The following is a 22,448-nucleotide window of genomic DNA, read 5'->3' as shown; positions in this document are numbered from 1 at the left end:
ATCACTTGTTTTACAACCTGAAGGATCTTGAAGGGAACCACAGCAACCCCTGAACTGCAGTCATCCCTGGGATGGAAGCAGTCGGCTGATTAACAACATGCAGAAACATGACGCTGCACGGTAGGACATGAAGGGGAAGAAGCAGTCTAAAATGGCAATAAAGAATTTAGGCATCAACAGGCAAAAATGAAATCACTCAGGCTGGAATTTGGCCAAGGAACAGGGATTAAAGCCAGCAGTGTGAATGATCTGCATTTACTGTCAGATAGTAAATACTTGGCTAAAACACTTCAAAGAGCCCAAAGCTGAATCCCGTCAGGAAAGCTCATCACATGATCAAGACAAGATGTTAACGATTCTTTAAACACTGCATTCAAAGCTGTATGTGCTGCACTAGCAATAACTGCGCTCACTCTTTTTCAGTGAAGTATTCCCACAGGCATCTGGGCTGTGACTATCCACATTAATCTCTTGCATTTGTACAGCAAAACCCACTGGCTCTCTGCTGTGGAATTCGGAGACAGGTATTTTAGGCACAGACAAGCCATCATCAACGTATGAAACTGTCCCCTTTCTCCTTCAGCATACTGCACGGGCTTGGAAGCAAGGCTTTCCAGCAATAACCACTTCATTGCTTTTCACAAATGATAAGTGGCTCCATTTTTTTCTTACCATTTTAACAGACTCCTGTCCCCATTTCCCAGCTGAAAGGGTAGAAGGGCTGGGAGGGAAGAGTATGCTTTTTTTAAGCCTTTTTTTTTTTTTTTTATCCCCAGAGAGATTAACAGTTGTGTTTACAAGGCAAAATGAACAGTCCTATTCAGCAGTTAGGGCTCATGCTTCTGGCTATTAGGTGGCATTGATTCACTCCTGCAAGTATCAGAAAAATGGTGAATTCCGCTTGTAAAGCCTTATTTGCTCCACAAACGCAGCTATCATGCAACGCCGCATGTGGCTACAGGGCTAAACAAAAAACCAATGGAGGCGCCAGTTGAATACATCGCAAGGCACGGAGGCAGAAGTCAGACCCGCCAGGAGCTCACCAGTGCAGCCCGTGTGCCGAGGCAAAGTTGCACCAGCTGCCAAGACCAGGGCGTGCAGGTGACGGGAGAGACTTCGGCCCCTCCACGGCGCACGCTCCTGTGCAACCCTGAGCCCAGCACGACCCGAGTTCCTCCTCCACTCTGCATTTCCTCAGCAGGGCCACCGCAGGGTCCTCAGGGGGCATACAGAGGGGGGCAGGGGTGACCCTAACATACACCAGGGGCAATGCTGACTTTTCTGCAGCAGCTGGGAATCCTACCAGGGCAAGGGCGGAGGGGCAGGGAAGGATATCAGCCCCTGACCACCAAATGAACGTCTCCCCCGCTGCTCAGCTGTTGGCATGAAATCCTCCCCGGGGTAACAAGCCCCCAGCCGCTCCCTCCCCATGGCAGATGCTGCAAAGCCGCCTGGGCGATTAGTTCAGACAGACAGAGGCTGCTCCGAGCTGCGGTGAGGACCGGCATGGCCCCGCAGAGCTGGGGCTGCATACCGCTCAGCCCTGGGACGGGCAGCCGGTCCTGCCCATCAGACAGAGTGGTTTGCAGCAATTACTCTCCCCGAAAGGTGAGAGTGATAAAGGGAGAGGGCAAGTGGCCTCTCCTCCCTCCACGTTTGCCTCCTGCCAGGCTCAGCCCTGCTGTTCAGGGGGGCTGGCATTTCCCTGCTACCGAGGGAGCAAAGCCCCTGCCAGGAGGCCAAGATCCTGCAGGGAAGGGAGCGCAATCAATTCCCATTAATCTACAGGAGCCCTGTAGCAAACAGCAAGATCATCATCCCAGGGCAGTGGCTGTGCTAGGCGTGATTGAAAAGAGAACTTGGGGTCCCCAGGGAGTCGGTCCATCCTCACGTTGCAGATTTTTTTCTCCTGTACTACTGGCTTCTATGATTACAACAAATGCAGTGCACCAGGAACGTGATTATGGCAGCCAGGAGACTGCTGTCCTCCCTTCTCATGTCTGCAGTTCAGAGAAGGCTTGGGAGGAAAGATGATCCCGTAGCAAATGTGTAAGACTGGCTCCCGCTCCGGTTCTGACCCTCTCAGCATGCCTCAGTTTCCCCAGCTATAAATCAAGAACGATGACGCATCCTTCCTCTCTTCCAGTTTGTTTGTATTTTCCTCAGCTGTGAGATCCTTGCAGGCAGAAGCCTGGTTTGTGGGGTGTAGAACCCTCAGTGGGAGCCTTGCAATTACTTTGGCCCGTTGTTGTTAAGAGACGATGACACAGGTAAAGCACAAGCCACACTGGGCACATACAGATCACTCAGACAGACATGAAGATAGCCTGGGAAGGGTGAACGCTGTGGAAAACTTCCTGCAAGCCCAGCCTTTGGGGACTACATAACCTGTATTTGATGCATGGATGACAGTGGGAAGGAAAGCCGTTTTGCTGGATGCGCCTTTCTACTCTCGTTTGTCCCAACCCTGACAATGAGCCCAGTAACAAGAGCACACAAAGAAGGTTTGTTCTGCCTTTGTATATTTTGCCTTTCTCTGTGTCCACAGCCCTGTGCGGTGCAGTCAGCAGTTCTCACTTGGCTCTTCTCTTCCCAGCCCTTGGTGAGATCAGGGCAGCACCAAGGAAGGCATTAAAATGACGGTCATTATTCCAGCAGCCTCAAAACACTAGGCACTTATTCCTCAGCCGATGCTAACCTGAGAAAAGTGTCCAGTGTTCAGCTGGAACAACAACTGACTGCTAATAGCCAGTTTGTCCACCACAGACACGCCAGTCATGGGTGGGAGCTCAGTGCTCACACTGTCTGCTGTGCCGAGCTGCCCTGAAGGTGGTCGTGTCAGTGCTTCTATGGTACGTTCATCATTTTCAGCGGATGCACGGTCCAGACTCGCAGCCGCTGTAGATCAGTGGATCCCCTGCTCCAACCCATCCATCACGGCTGGTTTGCACCAGGAGGGCAGGCAGCAGGAAATGAGTCTCAGCAAAAGTGCACGACTCTTTCCCCCTGCAGCCCAACACAACCGCTTTTGGCTCCAAGACAGACACTCCCTTTGATACTCAATTTTGCTATGGCAGCTATCTAAGATTGAGACTTAATTTACAGTCGCTCGGGAGTTCAGGGCACGTGTCCCGCTGGCAGTGCTCATCGTGACGATAGCGCTGCCTCGCTTATACGGCGCTGCTAGACCATGATCCAGGAGACCTGGGCTGTAGTGTGATGCCTGGGAACAAAGAGCCGTGCTGGGGCTGCCGAGGCAGCAGCCCTTTACAGCTCAGGTATGCTCCCAGAGGTGCTGCCGATGGGCTGTGTGATATTTAGACATTCTCCCCCCTTTTCCATGACTCACTTTCTCCTTGCATCCTTTTATTACACCGTGGGCATGTCCTTCACAACAAGCATTGCACGATGTGCATACCGAGCTTCCAGCACAGCAAGCAGCTACTGCAATATCAACACAAGTAATTACTGAAGAGGAACATTACTAGCAAAAGCCAGCCTGGTCCTCGCCTTTTATGACACTCAACTGATTGTTGATTGACAATTAACTAACACAATCCAAGCCACATCCCAAAACAGATTGGCAATTCCTGCCACAGGGACCTTGCTGCAAAGCCTGCCTGCTCCTCTCGAGCCCCCTGGAGACCTGATGTCCTGTGCTGCCCTCTCCCAGCATCACCTCCCTGTCACCTGGCTGTCATGTCACACCCCAAAAGTGCCAGAGGCTCTTGAATATACAAGCACAACCAAGAAAGTGTTCATGGAACCTGCCGAATTGAAGACACTCCAAAAAGACAAACCAGACCCCGTCATCCCCGCAGCTGGTGGCCAGCGTTCCCAGGTGGCTGGGAGAGACAGCGAAGAGGGTGCCAGCTTCCAGCTGCCAAAGAAAGTCATTCTCAGTAACACAATGCCTCTTACTTTCTCTCCCAGGAGTGTTTAACATGTGGCTGAGGCTGTCAGCACCTGCCCTTCCCTTTGCTACGGGGTGGGAAGGATGATCCACGTTACAGGAGAAGACCCCTGGTGCAGGAGAGACCAAGTCCCACCGAGCCTCTCCCTCAGCACATCTGCAGCTCCATCCCGCCGGATAAAGCTGTGCAATGCTGTCATCCAAACCCTCACGCAGCATGGGGTATGTAGGGTCTGCTGCCTTCTTAATTGCTATTTTCTTTCCTCCTTTTCCTTTTTTTTTTTTCTTTTTTTCTTTTTAAATTAGAGCTTTTGTTCTTTCCCCAGCCCACACAGAGCTCCCAGAGCTGCAAGCTTGCCTGCGACTGCTGCACAGACAAGAGCTCACCGAAAGCCAGGATCCACTTTCCCTGCAGTGGTCAGGAGGCGCCAGGAGAGGTTGTTTCCCTCTCTCTTTAACAGAAAATACTGGAATTTTCCTCCTGTGACCCATGATTTCGTCTTCCACCCAAGGGCTCTCTTTCTGGCGTGTGAGATCAAGGCTGAAAGGAAGGTATCAGTGCGAAATGAGGACTGGGGGTAATAATTTCTTCAGCAGTGTGGAAGGCAGACACAGGAGTCAGCCTTGACCTGCTGCCCAGGGGTATGATCACAGCTCAGCTGGCATCACGATGCCTCAGCTCCGCAGGGACAGCTGAGCAGAGGGATCACACAGCCCTGCTGCCCGGGTCCCCTTTCTGAAAGCATTCCCAGGGAGGGTATTTAAAGAAACAGAAAATACACCCTGTACACCCGATAGTCGTGTGGAATTTGTGAAATGCAGCTACCTCTGGTGCAAAAAAAAGGAGAGGGGCAGCAACCAGTGCACAACAAAAAGGTGAAGGGAACAAATGAAATCCAGATCCTCATGAAAAGTCTTACCAGAGGGACCCTGGTATCAAAGGATCTTGACAGGACCAAATTTCCCAGAAAAAACAGAAAACAGTTTTAATATAAACAGAAGCACAACATTTATAAGAAGTAGCACCACCACAAGCACTCAAAGCAATTTAGAGCTCGGCTCTTTGCCACACATTTTCTAGGAGACTAGAAATGCAAGGAGTCCAGCTTGCCTTGTCCTACCCAGATAGAACACACTTAAAACAGAGACCTCTGCCAGTTATGCTCCACAACCTGTAGATACCTGGATTCCCATGCCACCCAGCCCTGGCAATGGGAGTAGGAACTGGAGCGACTGTACAAACAACACCACCATACGGGATTCATGCTCCTTCCTCCCCCAGCAAGCTCCCAGTTCAGATCCAGCAGCTCCTCGGAGCTGACACAGCTGCTAAACCAGCCCCCACTGCCCTCGGACAGATCCTTCTGCAGCAACTGGAAAAGCCCAGAATGAAAGGGGACGGTGTTCCTGACCTACTTCTCCCCACTCCAGCAGAGTTTACAGTACCAGCTACGGACTGGGTTTCTCCCCAGGACCGCGCTCTGGAGCAGCAGTACCACTGCTTGGCATTAGGCACATAAAACTCTTTGCAGCAGGGTTTCAAATCTGTTTTATTTAAAGCTCTGGAATAGTCACATGGTAGGAAGGTGGTGAGCAAACACTACAAGTCTATTTCCCTGCCAAGGATTGCACTAATCTGGTATTTAATCTTAAACCAGTTGTGCACCCATCCTTGGAGGGCTTTGCGCACGTGTGTGTGTGTATTTTTCCCTCAGATGTGAGGGAAATGCAGCCACACAGGCAGGGAGCTGCCACACAGGTAGGGAGCATGACAAGCCAACGCTTGAGGAATCAGAGGATTTCAAAGCACAGCACAAACTGTAATTACTTTTGGCATCCCCCTCTCCCCCACAATGCAAAGAGCAACGCTGCGATATCTTTTATCCAGACCCTTCCTTATCACGATTAGCGCAGCGGGGCTTAGAGCCCCAGCCAGGGGTGAGATGTGCAGGTGGGCATCCATGTGATCTTTCTGGCTTGGCTTTGCTTCCCAGATCCAGAGCCCACACCTCATCCTCACGATGAGAGAAAGGATTGCTCCAGTAAGCTGCTGTCAAGGCTGGAGGAAGGCAGAAGATTTAAAAAGCCTCCTGAGCCAAGAGGTGGCTGCCAGGGATCCCAGTGTGATAAGAGCACTGTTTTGAGGCAGCGAACTTGGCAAGGGCTCTGTGCTGCTGCCTAGTAGATGCCAGGCTTTGAGACACCCTTGCATCAGCACGAGCAGTCTGCAGCGATCGTTCTCCCTCGCCCCTGGCCCGCGCACATGCTGCACCTCGAAGGCTGAGAGCACTTTGCTTCCCCCGGGGGGACGCACGGTTTGTGCCCTGCTGCTGCAAACTCTTCAAGCTGTTCCTGCACAGACAGATTTCACCTGCTCTCCTGTCCCCCACGCTCTCTCCCCTCTCAACGTTCAAGTTTTTCTCCCTAATCTGAAGGGAGCCAAGTGCCCCGGCCATTCCTTCCCTGGCTTCTCAGATCTCAGCGCCGATACCGCTGCCGGTAACACTACACGCCGTATTTCTGCACATGAAGCATTTCCACTTTGCAAAGACCCAGGGGCTGGGCAACACAGTGAAAACCAGACATTGTCTGGGCCACCTGTGGGTAAGGAATAATGCAGAAACAAACAGCAAAAGGGATTTTCACAGTAGCAAATGCCTCAGAGAGCAAGTAGTGAAAGCAAATGAAGCAGATTCTCAAACAGTCCTTCTCCACTTAGGATTCGACTAGCACAACCGACATTAACTGCGGGGTTCCCCTTGTATACAGCAGCTCCTGAGATCTGGGGGTTGCCAACCAGCTTGGGCATGTGCCCTATACAGCAAAAACTTCCTCCGTAACTGTCCTGCCTCATCCATCAGCTTCCTTAGAAAAAGCTGGGAGAGCAGAAAGACAGGAGGCTGGCCTGAGATGCAGAGACATTTCTTCCCCTTTACTCCTGACATCCTCTGGTGTACCTCCATCCCCCTGGGCTGCCCAGGACACGGATGTGCTTGCACATCAGACTGTCCCATGTCCGTGCTGAATCTCCTCTTCTCAGAAAGCTGTTTATCAGGTATTTTGTACCAGCAGCACCATTTTCCTTAAGTACAGGGATGCTACAAGGAGGCTGTGGGATTGCCCAAGAGCCCAGCCCAGGCACTGTGATGGTGCAAGCTCTCCAGGATCCAAAACCTAGTGAGATGCTGCCTTCCAGGAAACCTCTGTTCCCGAGAGAGCAGCACATGCTTGCAGGGCATCCTCAGCCATCCTTCCGCGCTGCCTGGGGACGCCTACCTCCCTAATAGCCTCACCCCACCACAGCTAAGCACCACCGCGACTATGACATTTTCATGTTAAACCAAACACAGACACAACCGGCTATCAAATAGAGATATCCCAGACGAAACATGTATAAACAGATTAAGCACGCCTCAGTGCCTGCAAAGCTCTGCTCACTTCCCTATGGAGGGCAACATTTCATGCATATCTGGGAACTCGGCAAGCGCACACTGTTTAGATAAACCTTGTTCCTTGTTAAACTGTAAATAACATCTGTTTCACCAAGCCAAACCAAGCCCCAGCTCACTGCTCAGGGTCCTGAAAGTTGCAATGTCAGTCATGGGAATGGCAGACAAAGCAAGTCTATTTGGTGGGTTTAAAGTATTTACCTCTTTTTTTAAAAAAAAACAACTCATTTTTCCATTTCTCTCTTCCCTCCCAACCCACCTTCCCCCCTACACTTTAAAAACTATCACAACTCTCCTGGCACACTGGTTGAGTCCCCCACACAGCTGCCGGCAGCTCTGGCGTCCTTGACAAGCTAGATGGTTTCTGCCCAAGCCCTGGGAACTGGGGGAGATAACAGAGCCCAGCACGAGATAACCAGAGTGAAAGAGAGCAAGGGAGAGCGATCTCTCACAGGAAAACACATGGTCGGACTCACCAGCCCTTGGACACGGTCAGGAAGAGATAGATGCTGGGCTGCATCACGCATTGACCCGTAGCCTGCAGTCCACTGCCCTTTTGTAAGACATCAGAAGCACGTCTGGAAATAATTTCAAATATAACACCCCACCCCCCCAATCAAAACACAGATGTATTTCCATGTGGTTTTCAGTAACAGGCCACGAGAGTCAAGGAGACTTAAAGCTCAGAAAGCGAGATGAAAAGGGACTACATCAAGCAGGGCTGTTCAAAGCTCGCTGGGTTGCATTCAATTCTGCTCCTCTCCTGCCTCGCGAGCCGATAAGCTGTATGCTTCATAGGAAACACTCAAGATAAGAAAGGATTATAATCCTGAGACCCAAAGAGACGAGAGATTTGGCCTATGTTCACACAGCAGAGCATCAGTTGAGCCCAGGTTCCCCCCCCCCCCCCCCCCCGAAATTCTTATCTGGTTTAATACTGGTGGGGTTGCTTGCACACACTGCAACTAGCTGCACTCGCAATGGTACTATCATAGTGCAATTAGTTGCACAATTAATCATTAATAAGGAGGGACTGAAAGGGATTAAGTACTTAAATAGAACACATGCTGTTAATGGTAATTTATATAAACACGCCTTCTCCCCCCCATACGGTGTGGTGTTTTCCTGGAATTAAAATTACGCAGTCGGACCTTTTCTCTGCACCCCCTGCACAGAGGAAGCACCCGCTCCCGGCTGAGAGGAATCCAACGGCACCTCTGCACGCCCCAGCCATGGCTCTCCAGGGGCAGGGCAGCAACAAGCGATGGGAAAGGTCCTCGCTGCCACTGCCCTTTCCAGGGGCTTTGAGAGCTACTGCTAAAGCAGGAGGATCTCGGTGGAAAGGAGGAACGTGAAGGTGGTACTGGGAGGTGTGTGCTTTGTTTACATTAAACGAAGTAGGATGCTTCATTTAATGGAGAGAGAAGTTTGGGGACACAGAGGCACTCTTTACATTTTTAATTGTCTTTTGGACGAGACACAAAATAACGCCTGGCTATGATGAAAAAGAGCATTAAAACCACTAGTCCTGCCTCCTCCTCAGACTCCCAGGCAGCAAATGTTGCTTCTCTGTCCCACACGCACCGATTTACACTGCAAGTGGTGTTTGCAAATCCCTGTCTAAAAGCCCAGGTGCCACCAGACCATCCGCAGCCTTTCCAGAGCTTTCCAAAGAGCAGAAATGGCTCTGAGGTGCCTGGTCAATGCAAGGGCTGCGGGGCTCATGCTACCACTCCGGCAGCTTCAGGTCCCTGTGTCCCTGTCTCCAGCTACAGGCATAGCAGCAGCTCTCGATGCTGACGATGATGTCTGATGGCCCCAACAGCCCATCCTCCCCCACCTCAGACCCACGTCAGAGAAGTTTTCTGCCTTGAATCCAAAACCAAACCGGCAGAAAAACAAACCCCTCGGCTCCTCTGACCAGGGCAGTCTGAGGTATCCCTTAGAGGTTTCTTGCCTCGACCACACAAGCCTACAGTGAGACTTGGCCCCGCGGAGGTTTCCTCTGCACTGGGCAGCATTTCAGATTCCAGTTCTTCCTCGAAAAAGAAAACATGCCAGCTGACGTACTAAGGCACTGCACAGGTTCTTTCCCTGCTCTGTCTGAAGCTGCTGTGAGGGGTGACGTGGGCTTTGCGCTGTCCCCCAGCTCCCACAGACCCCTAATGACATGCAGCTCTGCTCAGCACACCCATCCCTGGTGGGCCATGGGGACCAACCCCATCGCATCCTGCGCTGGAGGCGCCTGTAGCCCGTGGCACTCCAGTCTGGCACTGCCGGCAGATCAGCTCCTCGCTTGTGCCGAACCTGCTCCCGGGACAAACAGAGGCTTTCAGTCTCCAGACTTTCTAATTCACCTCCTCTGGCCAGTGCCTTGCTCAGGAAACACCCAATCTCAATGCCTTTATTGTAGGGGCAGATTGCGAGGGCTCCAAAGGCTCGCCCCTAGATGTGGTCTTCTTCAAGCAGGACAGGGAACATTGGCAGACCTGCAAAAGAGGTCCTCCTCGCAGCCACAGTTCGGGATGTAGCTGTTCCCTGTTCTGGGCTAACACTGGCCTTCAGTCCCCTAACTGCAAGCACGAAAAGCAAACAGCACGCAGAGGTGTCCGGCCACAGGCTGACTGCGAGCCTGATGGGCAGGGCTGTAGTCAGATACCACCACGACGAGCAAAATACAAAGGACAGATAAGAAAAGGCTGCTATTTGTGGGACATGGTTTGTTCCTGACGCCTTGCTTCCTGCATCCTGTGGCACGGTGATTACTGTGCATAATCGGTTAATAATTACAAGCTGACCACCCTCGGGAATGTCTGTAGCAGGAGCAATATTACACTTTAGGCTGAATGCAGATTTCCTTACTGCTTCTTCCCCCTTGCGCTTCAATTGCTGCTCCAATCTGAGGCATGGAGAACAGATGCCAGGAAGGTGATTGTGCCTACAGTAACACAGAAATCAGTTCCTCGCCCTTCTGTGATCGCTGTTCGCTCAAGGATAGCCAGCATCTCACGAAGACCAAACCGTACTCAGCCTAGCTGTGAATTGGCTATATCCCCCCAGTTCCAAGATGGGAAGTACAGAATTGCAGAGACGGGATGGGACTAGCCCAAGGTCAAACAGCGAGCCAACGGCACGGCCAGGAAAACTCCAGGAGATCTCGCCCTGGATCCTACCTCCAGATCACTACCGCAGCACCTCGTCCTGTGGTCTGTCATTTACAGATCGCTGCTGCCCAGATCTACTGTATCAGGACTGGATCTTGAATTTCTGAAGCTCTCTAGCAGGCCACTGGCGATGCTGGTACAGCAGAAATGAGTGCAGTTTCTAGTTCTCTGTGTTTTCTTGGGTGGCAGCAGAGATGAGACAAGCACACATTACAGAAGAGATCCTACTACAAAACTAGAGAGGATCTGTGGCACTCACAGCCTTGGCTGGTGACAAAACTGCCGTGTCTGGGGCTGCTGACTTCAGCCAAGCAATGCTGATTTACACCACTTGAGAATCTGGTAAAGTAAGGCAGAAAGTAGGATTTAACCCACCTACCAACAGGGGCAGATACAATAGCAGGATGCGTTTTCTGGGTGAAAAGCGATCGCTTCAGCTGCTATTATACTCTTCAAACCAGATTTTTAGAACCCAAAATAAATTAAAAAAAAAAAACCACAAACCCAACCCAAAGTGCTACTGAAGATCTCCATAGGTCCCTGGTTGCATCTTTAGGTATCTATAAATTAGCAGCACATGCTGCAGCACAGGCTTGGTACATGAGCTGCCAGCCTAAGAGGCTTTCCACCAAATAATTCAAGGCATGCTAGAAGGCGTAAAACCAAGCTCCAGGTGATGTTCCATGCTGGAATACAGAAAAAATCCAACACTGATGAATTTATATGCCTGTGCATGTTCACAAACACAGAGTTAAAGCTCCCGTTCATAAACCTTGTCAGATTTAGCAACTAAAAAAAGATACAGCTTCAAGTGTGGGCAATGCTGGGGAAAAGTGGGTGTGCAGAAAAAGCAACAGCCCGGGGGGAGATTGCAGCTAAATCTAACTGGGATCATGAATCCTAACCCCCGAGTGACCAGCACATTAACACTTCCCAAATAATCAAATAGACCGAGTAAAACTATTTAAATCAAAATAGAGAAATAACAGAAATAAACGGAACGTTTGGAATGTTTCTGCTTCCCAAAAAAGGCACATTCTGATTTCTTCAGAGGTTTCAGTGTTTATGGCCAGCTTCAACAGCCTCTCCCTTTTAATTTAGCAATTCAATTAAAAGTCACCAAAAGAACAGCAGCACCCCAGGAAACTGGTCAAACCCAGCCTCCCGTCCCACCCCAGAGCCCCCAGCTGGGGAAATTTGCGTTGTTTTGAAGGAAACAGCTGAGCATTTCAGAGGTTGGGGATGAAAGAGGGGAAGAGGGTTCACGTAGAAGTCTTCAGTAATAAAAACATTACCACATGGCAAGGCACGAGCCAAAACTGAAAGGGTGCCCACAAGACAAGTAAAATTCACGTCACCCCCAACCACAGCAAGAGACGGGCTACAAACAGCACAAAACAGCACATGTTGGAGAGAGTCTCAGACCTCAGGTTTAAGATCCAGTGCCACCAGTGACAGAAGCTTGCTAACACCAGGAATACGCTCCTTGCCTCAGTTTCCCCACCTGGTAAATGAAGATGATGGCACTAGCTCACGGGTGGCGCGAGGGTGGATTGTTTGGGTGTAATTAACAAAATTGAGAAAGTCACAAAATAACTGGATTGAATGCACCATTAACTGGCAATGAAGTGTCTTCATTAGCAGCGCTCGTCCTTCCAGGTGCACACAGAAGCTGTGCACTTTCCCTTCCTTGTGCAATAACGGCAGGGCAGTAAACCCAACACCACACCATCCTGTTTGCTTCCTCCTCTGCGCATCACAAGCGGTAACGGCTCTGATGATACCATGTGTTCCTGCAATGCTGGCTGGCAGAGGTGACTGGCACCGGGCCCCTGACAGCTCGGTATCAGGATCTGCTACTCAAATGATTTGGTTTTGTTACGGTAGTGCCTGCTGGCCTCAGAGACTGAGGATCGCCGTGCAAAAGGCAGCAGTAAGAGATTGTCCCTGCTCCAAAATGACCAGGCTCACAGCGGGTCAGCGTCTGATCCAGCCTGTCTGTGCACAGCCTGAGATGTTCTGAAATGTCTCCACCTGAGCTGCTCTGGAAGGCCTGGTTCCCAAAAAGCAATGAGCATCCATCTTTGAAAATAGCAGGTCAAACACCCCTCTGTTCCACCGTGTGAACACTTTTAAGAGTTATTTATCCTCCCAGCACCCTGGCATGGCAGGGACAGTACCTGACGTAAGACAGGAGCGCAGAAAAGCCACAAGCAAAACCAGAAGAGCTGGTGCTGGCATCTGAATCCAACTCTCTGAAGCAAGTGCCCCAAAGCCTTGAGCACCTTCCACTTCACAAGCTGTATTCCCGCAGGTCTTGCCTGCACTCGAAACTGTGGGTGCATTATGGATTTAGCACGAGTGAGAATTTTAACAAGAGCCCAGCTGCTGCTCAGGTGTGAAAAGAAATGGTCAGATTTTCAACAGAAATCAGCCCAGTGGGCAGGCACGCTGTGCTGAATATATGTGGATATTTTGACAGCGGGAACGCGGTGCCTAGCCTGCCTGCAAAAATCTAGCCTTAATTTGTGGTGGCTTGGAGCTCATTCCTAAAACAGCAGCAACCCCAGAAGGCAAGAGAATACAGATCTCAAGTTGTGATTGGAGATACGCAAGAATAAGAGGCACGAAAGGAGGGAGGCAAAGAAAAGAACAAGACAAATGAGAGATTGCAGCAGTGTCAAAAGGCCCCAGATGAACCCCAGCCATCTCTCAAGCCTTGCTAGTTCTGCTCTGTGGCTTGAAAATAATTTCACAACCAGCTTCTTTTCCAGCCAGGCTGCCCTCGACAAGATACAAGCTAAGATTGTGAGCAATGAGCAAACAAGCTGATGAGCACACTGGCTGCAGGCAAAATGCTACCTGAAAAGAAATCTTGATTAGAAACGTAAGAGAGAGAGCAAAAGATGCTCCTCTGCTTACAGATCGACTCTGCAAAGTTAATTGTTTCACCAGATTGTAATCTGGGCTTTCGCATCTACATTAATCAACAGGTTGCTTCGGCTATCAGTTTTCCCTTTACAAACAGCAGAAGCAAGTGAATTTAGAGAAAAAGCAAACCCAGCAGGTTGAACCCTTTGCATGGACAAAGTTTGCTGAAAGCAGGTTGAAGGGCCTTTTTAAATAGAGACCTTCTATTGTTTTTCTACCTGTAAAGATGTAAACTGAGGCCATGTCATGGAGCAGAGCTGAGCTTTCAGGGTTTCAGTACGCTAATTATGCAGAGCGGAACTCACGCCAGGTTGGGTTGGGATATTTTCTGAGTTCTGTAGCTGGTCCCAGAGTCAAGACCCCCTGTCCTGTTGCCTGGGAGAAACTGCTTTAAGTTTGCCTCAATTTCCCTGAGCATGGACGGAGAGTTTGGGAGGCTCTTATTGAATATAAACTCTCCTGGAAACTCTTACTACTATTTGGACATGACTCCAAACATGTGTCCCAGATTTTCTGGAAATTCTCAGACCTCCTGGCCCAAACCTCAGGTCTGTATGGAAGCCAGAGGAATGTCTCAGGGTTTACAAGGATTGACCAAACATTCATTTCTCTCCACAAGGCCAGACCAAGGGGATGGTCCCAGTGGAAACTGCAATGTGGATATTTTAATGCATACAGGACATAGGGAAAGTGCATATATACAGGTTCCCGTCTCACCAAGTGGCAGGGCGCAGGACAGAGAGAACTGAGGGATCCTCATGGACTTGGGAGGTCAAAACTCAACTCCCCGCGCGACCACAGGCTACAGGCTCCCTGTAGCACCCTGAAAAAGCCATTTTGTCTCTTCACCTTCCCGTACGCAAAATGCAGCTGCCTTCATCTATCTTGCCTAGCTACCGTGCCAGCAGCAGAAGGTAAAAACGGTCTCCTCCTGCCCCCGTGCTCTTGGCACAGCAGGGCTGAACCCCAGCCCGTGCCTGTGATAAACGAGACGGCAACAATGGCAATAAATGCACACGCAAGGCAGCAGCTAAAGATTTAAAGCAGCTAGTTTGGAAGCCAGTAAAAGGCAGCCGGGCATGTCAGCTGCATTTCAGTCACCTGTAACATACAAATACGTGACACCATCACTTCGCTCTTTGTCACTCGCTTGCCAGTGAAGCCTGTCTGAAGGGTCCATTCAGGGGACCACAAAGACTGCTTGTTTAGTGAAAGGGGCCCTCACAGCATTGAGACAAGGATTTTCGTGCTTCCACGCCTATCTCTGCCAGCATCCCAAAGCTCTATAGATCTCAGGGAGCAAATCTCAGAGAACAAAGCAAGGTCAAGTGTTAACAGATGGGGGAACTCAGACATGGGGATACGGTGGCATGTCCAAGGTCAGACAGAATCCATAGCAAGGCCAGGGACAGGGTCAGATCTCGAGAGTCCTGCTCTTGAGTTACAAAATTTCCTCTCTTTTCCAAGCAGGATAAGACAGGAGGAACTCCCAGCCATTGCTGGAGAGGTTGTTCCACTGGTCATTTACTAATTGCCCTCATCTGGACAAGGTCCCAATACGTTCCTGCATTAGTGAATAAGTCTGGGCCCTTGGAAACAAATTTATGAAATCTATCGTCCAAAGTGGTCCCACCCAGAGAACGGGCACCGAAACTTGCACAGAAGTCCCCTGACATGACAAAGAGAGTCTGAAAACCAGTAAACAGCGAGTGGAATGCCTCAGATATACACACAGAGATGAAGTTTCACGGGCAAGGTGCCAGCTGGTGAACCAGGTGCCCTCCCTTCTGTTCCTGCCTCTGCTCCTTCTTTACGTCAGGCTCTTGGACACATCACGTCACATCCCATCGACGTACTTGTACCTTCTCCAGGGAGGAGAGGATGCTCTCGACTACAAAAGCAATTTGGGATCTCAGCGCGCCACCACTGATGTGTTCCCGCTGACACCAACTGACCAATTATCTAATGGGCTGGTGCCTGCATAAAGGGAATCTTTTCAGGATCGTGGGAACTGGTTTTCGTGACCTCTCCACAGACGGGGTGACCCAGATGCCCTGTCAATGCCTCGTGAGGCTGGAAAACAAGACTCTGCTTGCGTTCACCACATTTCAGCTCTGTGTGTTAGCACATGTTGCAGATCTACACGCTGCCCCATTACCACTGAGGAGGAAATTAATCCTGTTTCCTTGCAGGAAGAAGGTCCTGTCCGAAGGCACTTGCCCTTTCACAGATCTCATCCAGAGGCACTAACTTTCTGCCTGCCGCCTGAGCAAAGCGCTTCCCCTCCAGGCGCCTTCTCCGATCCTCAGCACGCACACATCGCACCATTCATTCGCTTGATGCTGAGCACTAAAAAACCCAACGCCAGCAGCCCCAGGCCTGACCCTGATGCTTTTCTTCTTTTCACAGCTAATGCCACCATTGTGCCCACCAGCCAGCATGCTCATCCCGGTTTGTTTTCATGGAGAGAAGAGCCAAGTTATTAAAGCCCGGCTGGGCAGGAGCTAGTGCTGGGGCGGCAGGGAGAGCAGCTCTCCGCGGGCGGCCTGGGGAGCTCCCTGCCAGGACAGGTGTTCTCTGGGGTGAGTTCTTCACGCCCCTGGGAAACTGTCGGAGCAACAGGCGTGTTGGGAGAGATGCAGCTGATACAGCCAGCTGCAAAAAAACGCAGCGCAAGGAGAATGCCATGCTGCCGGCCATCCAGCAGCAGGACTCCAGCCTGAGCAGGGGAAACCCCCCAGACAGACCGACCCCGCGTGTCAGCCCCCCTGCAAGCCCCCCAACTTTCACACTGCAGACAGAAGACCCCCTGCAGGTCCTTCACAGGGAGACCATGCCGGGGTGTCTGGTGCTGGAGAAGTCAGCAGCGAGCGAAGGACTGCCCAGGGCTCCCTGAACTACGTTTAGGAGCAAAGCAGGCGCAGGGATCTCCTCCGCCGGGGCGCAGGCAGGTATTATTTCTCGCTGTGCTTGGCGCAGAGCGAGCCCTCCCTCGCCGCCCGTCCAACTTCAGCCATCCCCTCCCCGGGCACTCCTGCCCAAAGCGTCCCAAAGGCGGCGGGGGTCCCGGCGGGGGTCCCGGCCCGCCGCGGTGCGCAGCCCGCACTCACCGGCCGCCGCGCAGGTCGCTCTCCCTCCTTCCTCCTTCCTGCCGCCGCCACGCCGGGTCCCGGGCAGGGCAGGGGCGGTGCTGCGGGGCCGCACCGGGCACGGGGCGGGCGCGGCGCCGCTGCCGCTGCCGGGGGAGAAGCGGGGCCGGTGCTGCCGCCGGAAGGGGCTGGAGCGGTGCGGGCGCGGTGCGGGACCCGGCGCGGTGCCGGCGCTCCGCTCGGTGCGGCGCTGGCTCCTCCCCGCCGCAGCCCCGGGATAAGGAGCCCCGGCGGGGCCGCGCCGGGACGGCCGGGAGCGCGGCGGGGGCTGCGGGCGGGGGGCGCTGCGGGCGGGGGCGCGCACCCCCCCGCACGGATCCCGCCCCGGCGCCCCGTGCCCCCCGCGGCGCTTCCCGCTGTCCTGCGGGCTCTCGTGGGACCGGGGGCGCGCCCGGGACCCGAACGCCTCGGGAATTTCAGCCTCCGTCACCCCGGTGGCGTTATGTATTTAGCAGCAGCTTTGCCACCCGTTCCAGCTATTTCTCTTCTTATATTTAGCCAAACATTCTCAGTTTGCCAAAAATAGACCAGCCGTGGAAATAAATCAGGCTGACTGGAGGTGCCAACATTGTCTGTCTGAAACTAATTAATTTCTTATATCCCCAGCTATATTAATCCTTGTCTTCCCTCTACAGAGCATCCCTCCTGTCAGTAGAGGTTTTGCAATTAGCGGGTATTATGCCTAAATCTGGGGGATGTGCGGGAGGTTTAAGTGGCGGGGGAAGGCAGAGGGAGGCCAGCAGGAGACCTGGCCAGGGAAGGAACAACATCCATCTACACAGAGTACGGAGAGCGTGAACCCAGAGGATGCAGCAGAGCTGGTGAGGAGGAGGAAAGGGGGTGCAAGCTCTCTGGGGGAAAATCCTATCGCAGGGAAGCATACAGGATCTTCTCCTTTCCAGATACCTGAGATTCCACAAAGAAGACTGTCCAGAACATACACATTCAGGCCTCCCGAGTTCTGCTGCTGACAGCACTCCCTTTTCCCTTTTCCTTTTTCAGTGTGGGAGTTTCGGGGGACTTGCTGACTCTCATATCTTATATTAGAACCATCGAGCTTGCTGGGAGACGCTTCAAGGAACAGGGAAGAGGTTCACAGATGGCATTGCAGAAGTGTAAAAGCTGAGCCCCCATGGAGGAAAGGGATGTTTTACCAGGATCCATTTTGTTTGTTCACTTTAGCCTGCCCCATGGCAACACCCTGCTGAGACCTGAAGCCCTTAGTAATGCTTGTCTGCTCTGTGAGTGGGGTAAAACATTCGACGCCAGCACTTCCATCAGTTTGTTTAGTGAGCACAGGAGCTCAGAGCCATCTGAGCACCCAGGGCTGAACCACAGGCTGGGAACTGGAACTGCCCCTCCAGAAGCAGATGCGGAGTTCAAGCTTGAGGCACGTTGCCCCGGTTGGGGTGCGATGACTGATGTGACACAGGGCAAGCAGCTTGTTTCTTGCTGCCCCGAGCAGCTTGTTTCCCACCCGCATCACGGAGATTCGCATCCTTTGCTCTGCAGGGCTCAGGGAGGAGCAGCAAAGGATAGGACCCAGAGGCACGATGCGCAGGCTGGCTCTTGGCTCACGTGAACGACTGCCCTCCCCTAACCCCTGGTCAATGAGTACCTGGTCATGTGGGCTGCAAAGTCAGCGGCAGCTCCATGTGACGATAGCCATCACGCTCCCTTGATGCCACTGGCTGCAGAAACTGGAACGTTTCCTGCAGCCCAGCAGTCCAGCCAGGCGCTGGCATGCCTCTGACTTCCACGCTCACCCGTCTCCTCTATTTAAAGGGGGGATATCTCCGGAGGGGGAGATGTCTCAAACACTTCTGTGCCATTCCCAGCCCAGTGCAGCCCTTGGCATAACAACTGCTGCCACATGCTCCATACCACAGCCATGAGACCACCTGGCACTGCAAGTCCATCTTAAGACAGAAAAAAAAAGGAGATCCCCAGCAAAAGCTCTGGCTAATTAAGGAGAGGAAGCCCCCAAACTGGAGACGGACAGACAAACCAGCTCTAAAAGAAAGCGAGGTGCGAGGGAAAAGAACGTTACAAGCAATTAGTGGACGGAGACATTAGCTCGGTGGCAGCGTCAGACAGGCTGCTTATTGGCGCATAACATTCCTCATAAACATAAATTACAATAATCAACATGCTGAGGAAGGGATTGCTGTAAGCGTGACAGGGATGGCTTTGGGAGGAGGATGTGGAGAGGGAAAGCACCCAGCTGCTGCAGCCAGCAGGGATTCCTAGACATGCATGTTCAAAGACTGGATGGGAGGGGAGCTGCATTATGGTGTGGTGGATGTTCACCAGCACGTGGGACAAGAACGCAGTACATCTCCCTGGCAGACTGATGTGGTGCTAATGAGACTCTACACTGTGTAGCGGGGCTGGGTCCGTTCCACCAATAATAGCCCAAAGCAAACTGTCCCTTAATGTGTGCTCTGTGAAGGGCAACATGGGCTGAGGTCGCCGCTGTTGAACTTGGCACCCACCAACGGATGCCTCTGCAATACCGAGCAGTGCGTTTGCAAGGCAGTGCCTGCAGGGTGTTTTTCAAACATGCCAACTTAATGGATGAGCAAGAGGCAGGCATGCTTGGTTTTTGTGAATTTGTTCTAAAATTACTTTGGGTTCTGGGGTTGCTTTTTCGCTTTTGTATTGTCACAGTGAAATCACATAGCCTCATGGAGTTCCAGGGGAAATCAGGTGTGAAAATGGGCTCATTGTAGTTAGGAGTATTTCATTAAAAAAATGGGTCTGGCTGGGAAGCTACAAGACTTTGTGTAAGTCCATTGTTGTGATCACCTCAGCTCATGGTGGGGGAGACTTTGTTCAACAAATCCTTCTCCTCCTACTACTCCAGTTGTGCAATTCCTAGTGTGTCCCTGGCCTGGTCCCCTTGCCAGGGGCGTGCTGGGCTGCAGCCCACAGTTGCTCTCCCCTTTGATATAAATTGCATCTTTTGAAGATACACAGGCTGTGCTTCCTCACCCCGGGGCCCGTCTGCTGTCACCTTCCTGCAAACAGCACCTCAGCCCAGCTGTGCATTTGGCTGGAGAGAGGAAGGAAGGGGGAGGTGTGAAGGAGAGAAGGCTGCAGCCAGCAGAGTCAGGCACGCTCACGTCTGTCTCCATCCAGAGGGGCACAGCTGGCGCGGTGCTGCGGCCGAGCAGGGCTGCCATGTGTATAACCCGCGCTGATGGCTCTGAGCTGTTCATGCCGTCGGCACAGTCCTAGGACTTCCTCCAGGTAGAAGCAATCCTGCTTCTGCTGTACACCAGGAGATCACTCACCCTCTTCACCCCTCCTGAAAAGCTACCCCCAGAGAGAGAGCAGCCAGAGCTGCTGAGCTGGGCTCCTTTGCTAAGCAAGGCAAGAACGGTACCTCTGTTTCACAGGCTGCAAGTGGCATGCAGGCTGGAATGATTTTCAGGAGCAGCAGGGAAGGCTGCAGCATCCTGAGCAGCATTTTAATCACAGACCCAAGGGGTTTGCTTGGGCTGCTCCTCTCCAGAACCTTCCTTGTCAGCAAACACCACTGCAGAGATGTAAGAGAGGGACCAGGGATGCCGAGAAGTCAGCACAGCCTCGGGGCAATGGGAGCAGCAGTTCCAGCCCCACAGCCCATGCACGGGCAAATGCAGGGTGTGAGACTCCACTGTGCACCCCTTGTCCCTGTGCAAACCTGCCTGAGAAGAGGGCTACGGGAGCACCGTATGGGCTGACACGGAGCTAGAGCCCAGGCAGTGCCTGTCTTGTAAAACTGCGCCCTGCCCCAGGCATGCTCCCGGCGTGGCTCCTGGCCAGACACATTAAATCCTCCATCTCTTCCCTCACATGGTGAGGCCCCAGCGGGGACACTCCATCCAGTTCGGCACCTGCTTATGGGGAGAGGAGGGAGAGTGCCCAGAGCTTGTGGGGGACAAGCAGAGGGCTGGCAGACCGGCCTTAGGAGGAAACCAAGGCAGCTCAGGTGTTTAGTCTTAAGAGCAAAAAGCTGAGCAGAGGTGATGGCAGTCTCTAAATGAAATCCTTTGACTGGAGTTAAAACTGAAGTGGGAGTCATGTGGATGTGCTTAGCAGGGAGCTGAATGGGACAAAGATGTCAAAATGCAATGAAGAGCCAAGCCCAGGAAGAGCCAGCTAAGAAAGGTACGGACCTCTGAACACTGGTCTGTCGACCCCATAGGCATCTCTGTCTCCCTAGAGAGAGATCCGGGGCTCCAGTCTGCACCCAGCGCTCACACATAAGAGTCCTGGCAATCCCAGTAAATGTAGGAAGTATATTAAACCTGACAGCTGAGACTGGGGCATTAGAGAAACAGCAGCAACGCGAATGTGCTTCACTTCTTAAGGAAACGCAGGTCAGCTCCAGGGGGGGTTCACCTGTTTTCTTCCTGCAGCTCCTCTGCCTGCATTCCCCTGCCACACAGAGCAGCGCCTGAGTTGCAGATCCCTCCAGATCCCCAGCAGCTCGCAGGCACGTTTTCTCCACTATTAAACTCACATGGACATGCATGTGTGCTGCTCTAAGGCAAGCGGCTCTGTGTAGGTCTGCAGGGAATATTTTACAGTCACTGCATCCAGGCAGCAGTTCCCTTCCCCACTGCCCTGACATTCAATAGTAATGCAGGCACCGAGTCATGGAAAGAAAATTTGTTCAATGCCTCCCAAGCTCATGGACCGTTCTCCCTTGTGCACATGCAGGCATGTGGAAATCATTGCCCGGAGACCAGCGCTGCATTTCAGCAACAGTCCGAGCGCTTTAGTGAAAAGGCTGGCTGCTAAGTCAAGGAAAACTGGCAAATGGGCCCCGTGCTTAACTGCCCAGCCTGGTGTGTCAGGATTGCTCCCGGAGAGTGCTGGAGAGGCCAAATGCACCCACTGCTGTTACTGGGAGGGTGGCTGCTGCTGCATCACAAGGCTCAGTGTGTGCCTGTGCCTGTGCACGGTGCAAACAAGGGATGCAATAGCTGTAGATCACCCTCATTTAATAACCCCCTCCCCTCAAGTTACATCTCTGGTGGGCGCCTGCAACTCCACTGACTCCAAAAATGTAAATGGGCAAGACAACAGGAATATAATTATTCCTGTTTTACTGGCCGGTGAACTGAAGAGCAGGAGAAATGGAGGCAAGTTCAGATATCCTTGCTGATGCAGACAAGTGCTTGTTCCCAGAGCTGAGGGAGTTCCTCAAAGTCTCACTGCAAACCTCCAACAACATATATAACCGAGCCCCGATGACATGCAGTCTACTCTTGTCCCACACAAGAATTGACTCTCTGTGAACACCAACCACCCTGAAACTAAACTCAGTGTAAATCACTGTATAAGCCATCATGCTGCACGACAAAATAAAGTCACCATCCACAGCGTACAGTTGGCCAAAGCATGGCTGACCATGGCAACCATCAGGCCAATTGCAAACCGCTGAATCCAGCAGCATCTCCTCTCAATTTTGCCCATGGAGCATCGCCATAACAACATATCCACCAATCCACACCAGAGATTCATGCACTTAGCAACCAGGAGCTGCCAAATTATAAAAAATTAAGGATTATACACAAAGTATTTCCTCCACAATTCTACTATAAGCGTACAAAACTCTAGCAGCACAATGGGCAAAGCAGAAAAATGCATGAAATACGACGGATACCAAAACTTCTCCCCCTGGCAAGCAGCTCTGGAACAAAAGCATCCATTGCCCTGCCAGTGGTATCACTGGAAGGTGAGTTTGGCCTTTGTTTTTGGCATTTCACTCACGGCTGTGTGCACCCTCCTCTCTGTTACACAGCAGAGAGAGGAAGCCTCAACGCAAAGGTGAGGCTGGCACGCAGAA

The 22,448-nt window shown here is 52.0% G+C and overlaps 1 protein-coding gene across 2 annotated transcripts in view; it reads right to left on the bottom strand.

Annotated features, from left to right (window-relative positions):
* Nucleotides 1-16,984, bottom strand: part of CDK18 (cyclin dependent kinase 18) — a 39,910-nt gene extending 22,926 nt beyond the window's left edge. Inside the window, exon 1 of one of the 2 annotated variants that reach the window (XM_037410368.1) lies at nucleotides 16,568-16,984. Coding sequence is in view for 1 of the 2 variants with exons in the window: in XM_037410367.1 (XP_037266264.1) it covers nucleotides 7,839-7,882 (44 nt within the window). In the remaining variant the exon portion in view is untranslated. Of the gene's footprint in view, nucleotides 1-7,838; nucleotides 8,083-16,567 lie in introns of those variants that run through there. The other variant, XM_037410367.1, reaches the window with a different exon arrangement.
* Nucleotides 16,985-22,448: the final 5,464 nt, after the last annotated feature.

This window comes from Falco rusticolus, chromosome 17 (assembly GCF_015220075.1).
Source record: "Falco rusticolus isolate bFalRus1 chromosome 17, bFalRus1.pri, whole genome shotgun sequence".
Lineage (NCBI taxonomy): Eukaryota > Metazoa > Chordata > Aves > Falconiformes > Falconidae > Falco > Falco rusticolus.
This window is presented reverse-complemented; position numbering and strand designations above follow the sequence as displayed.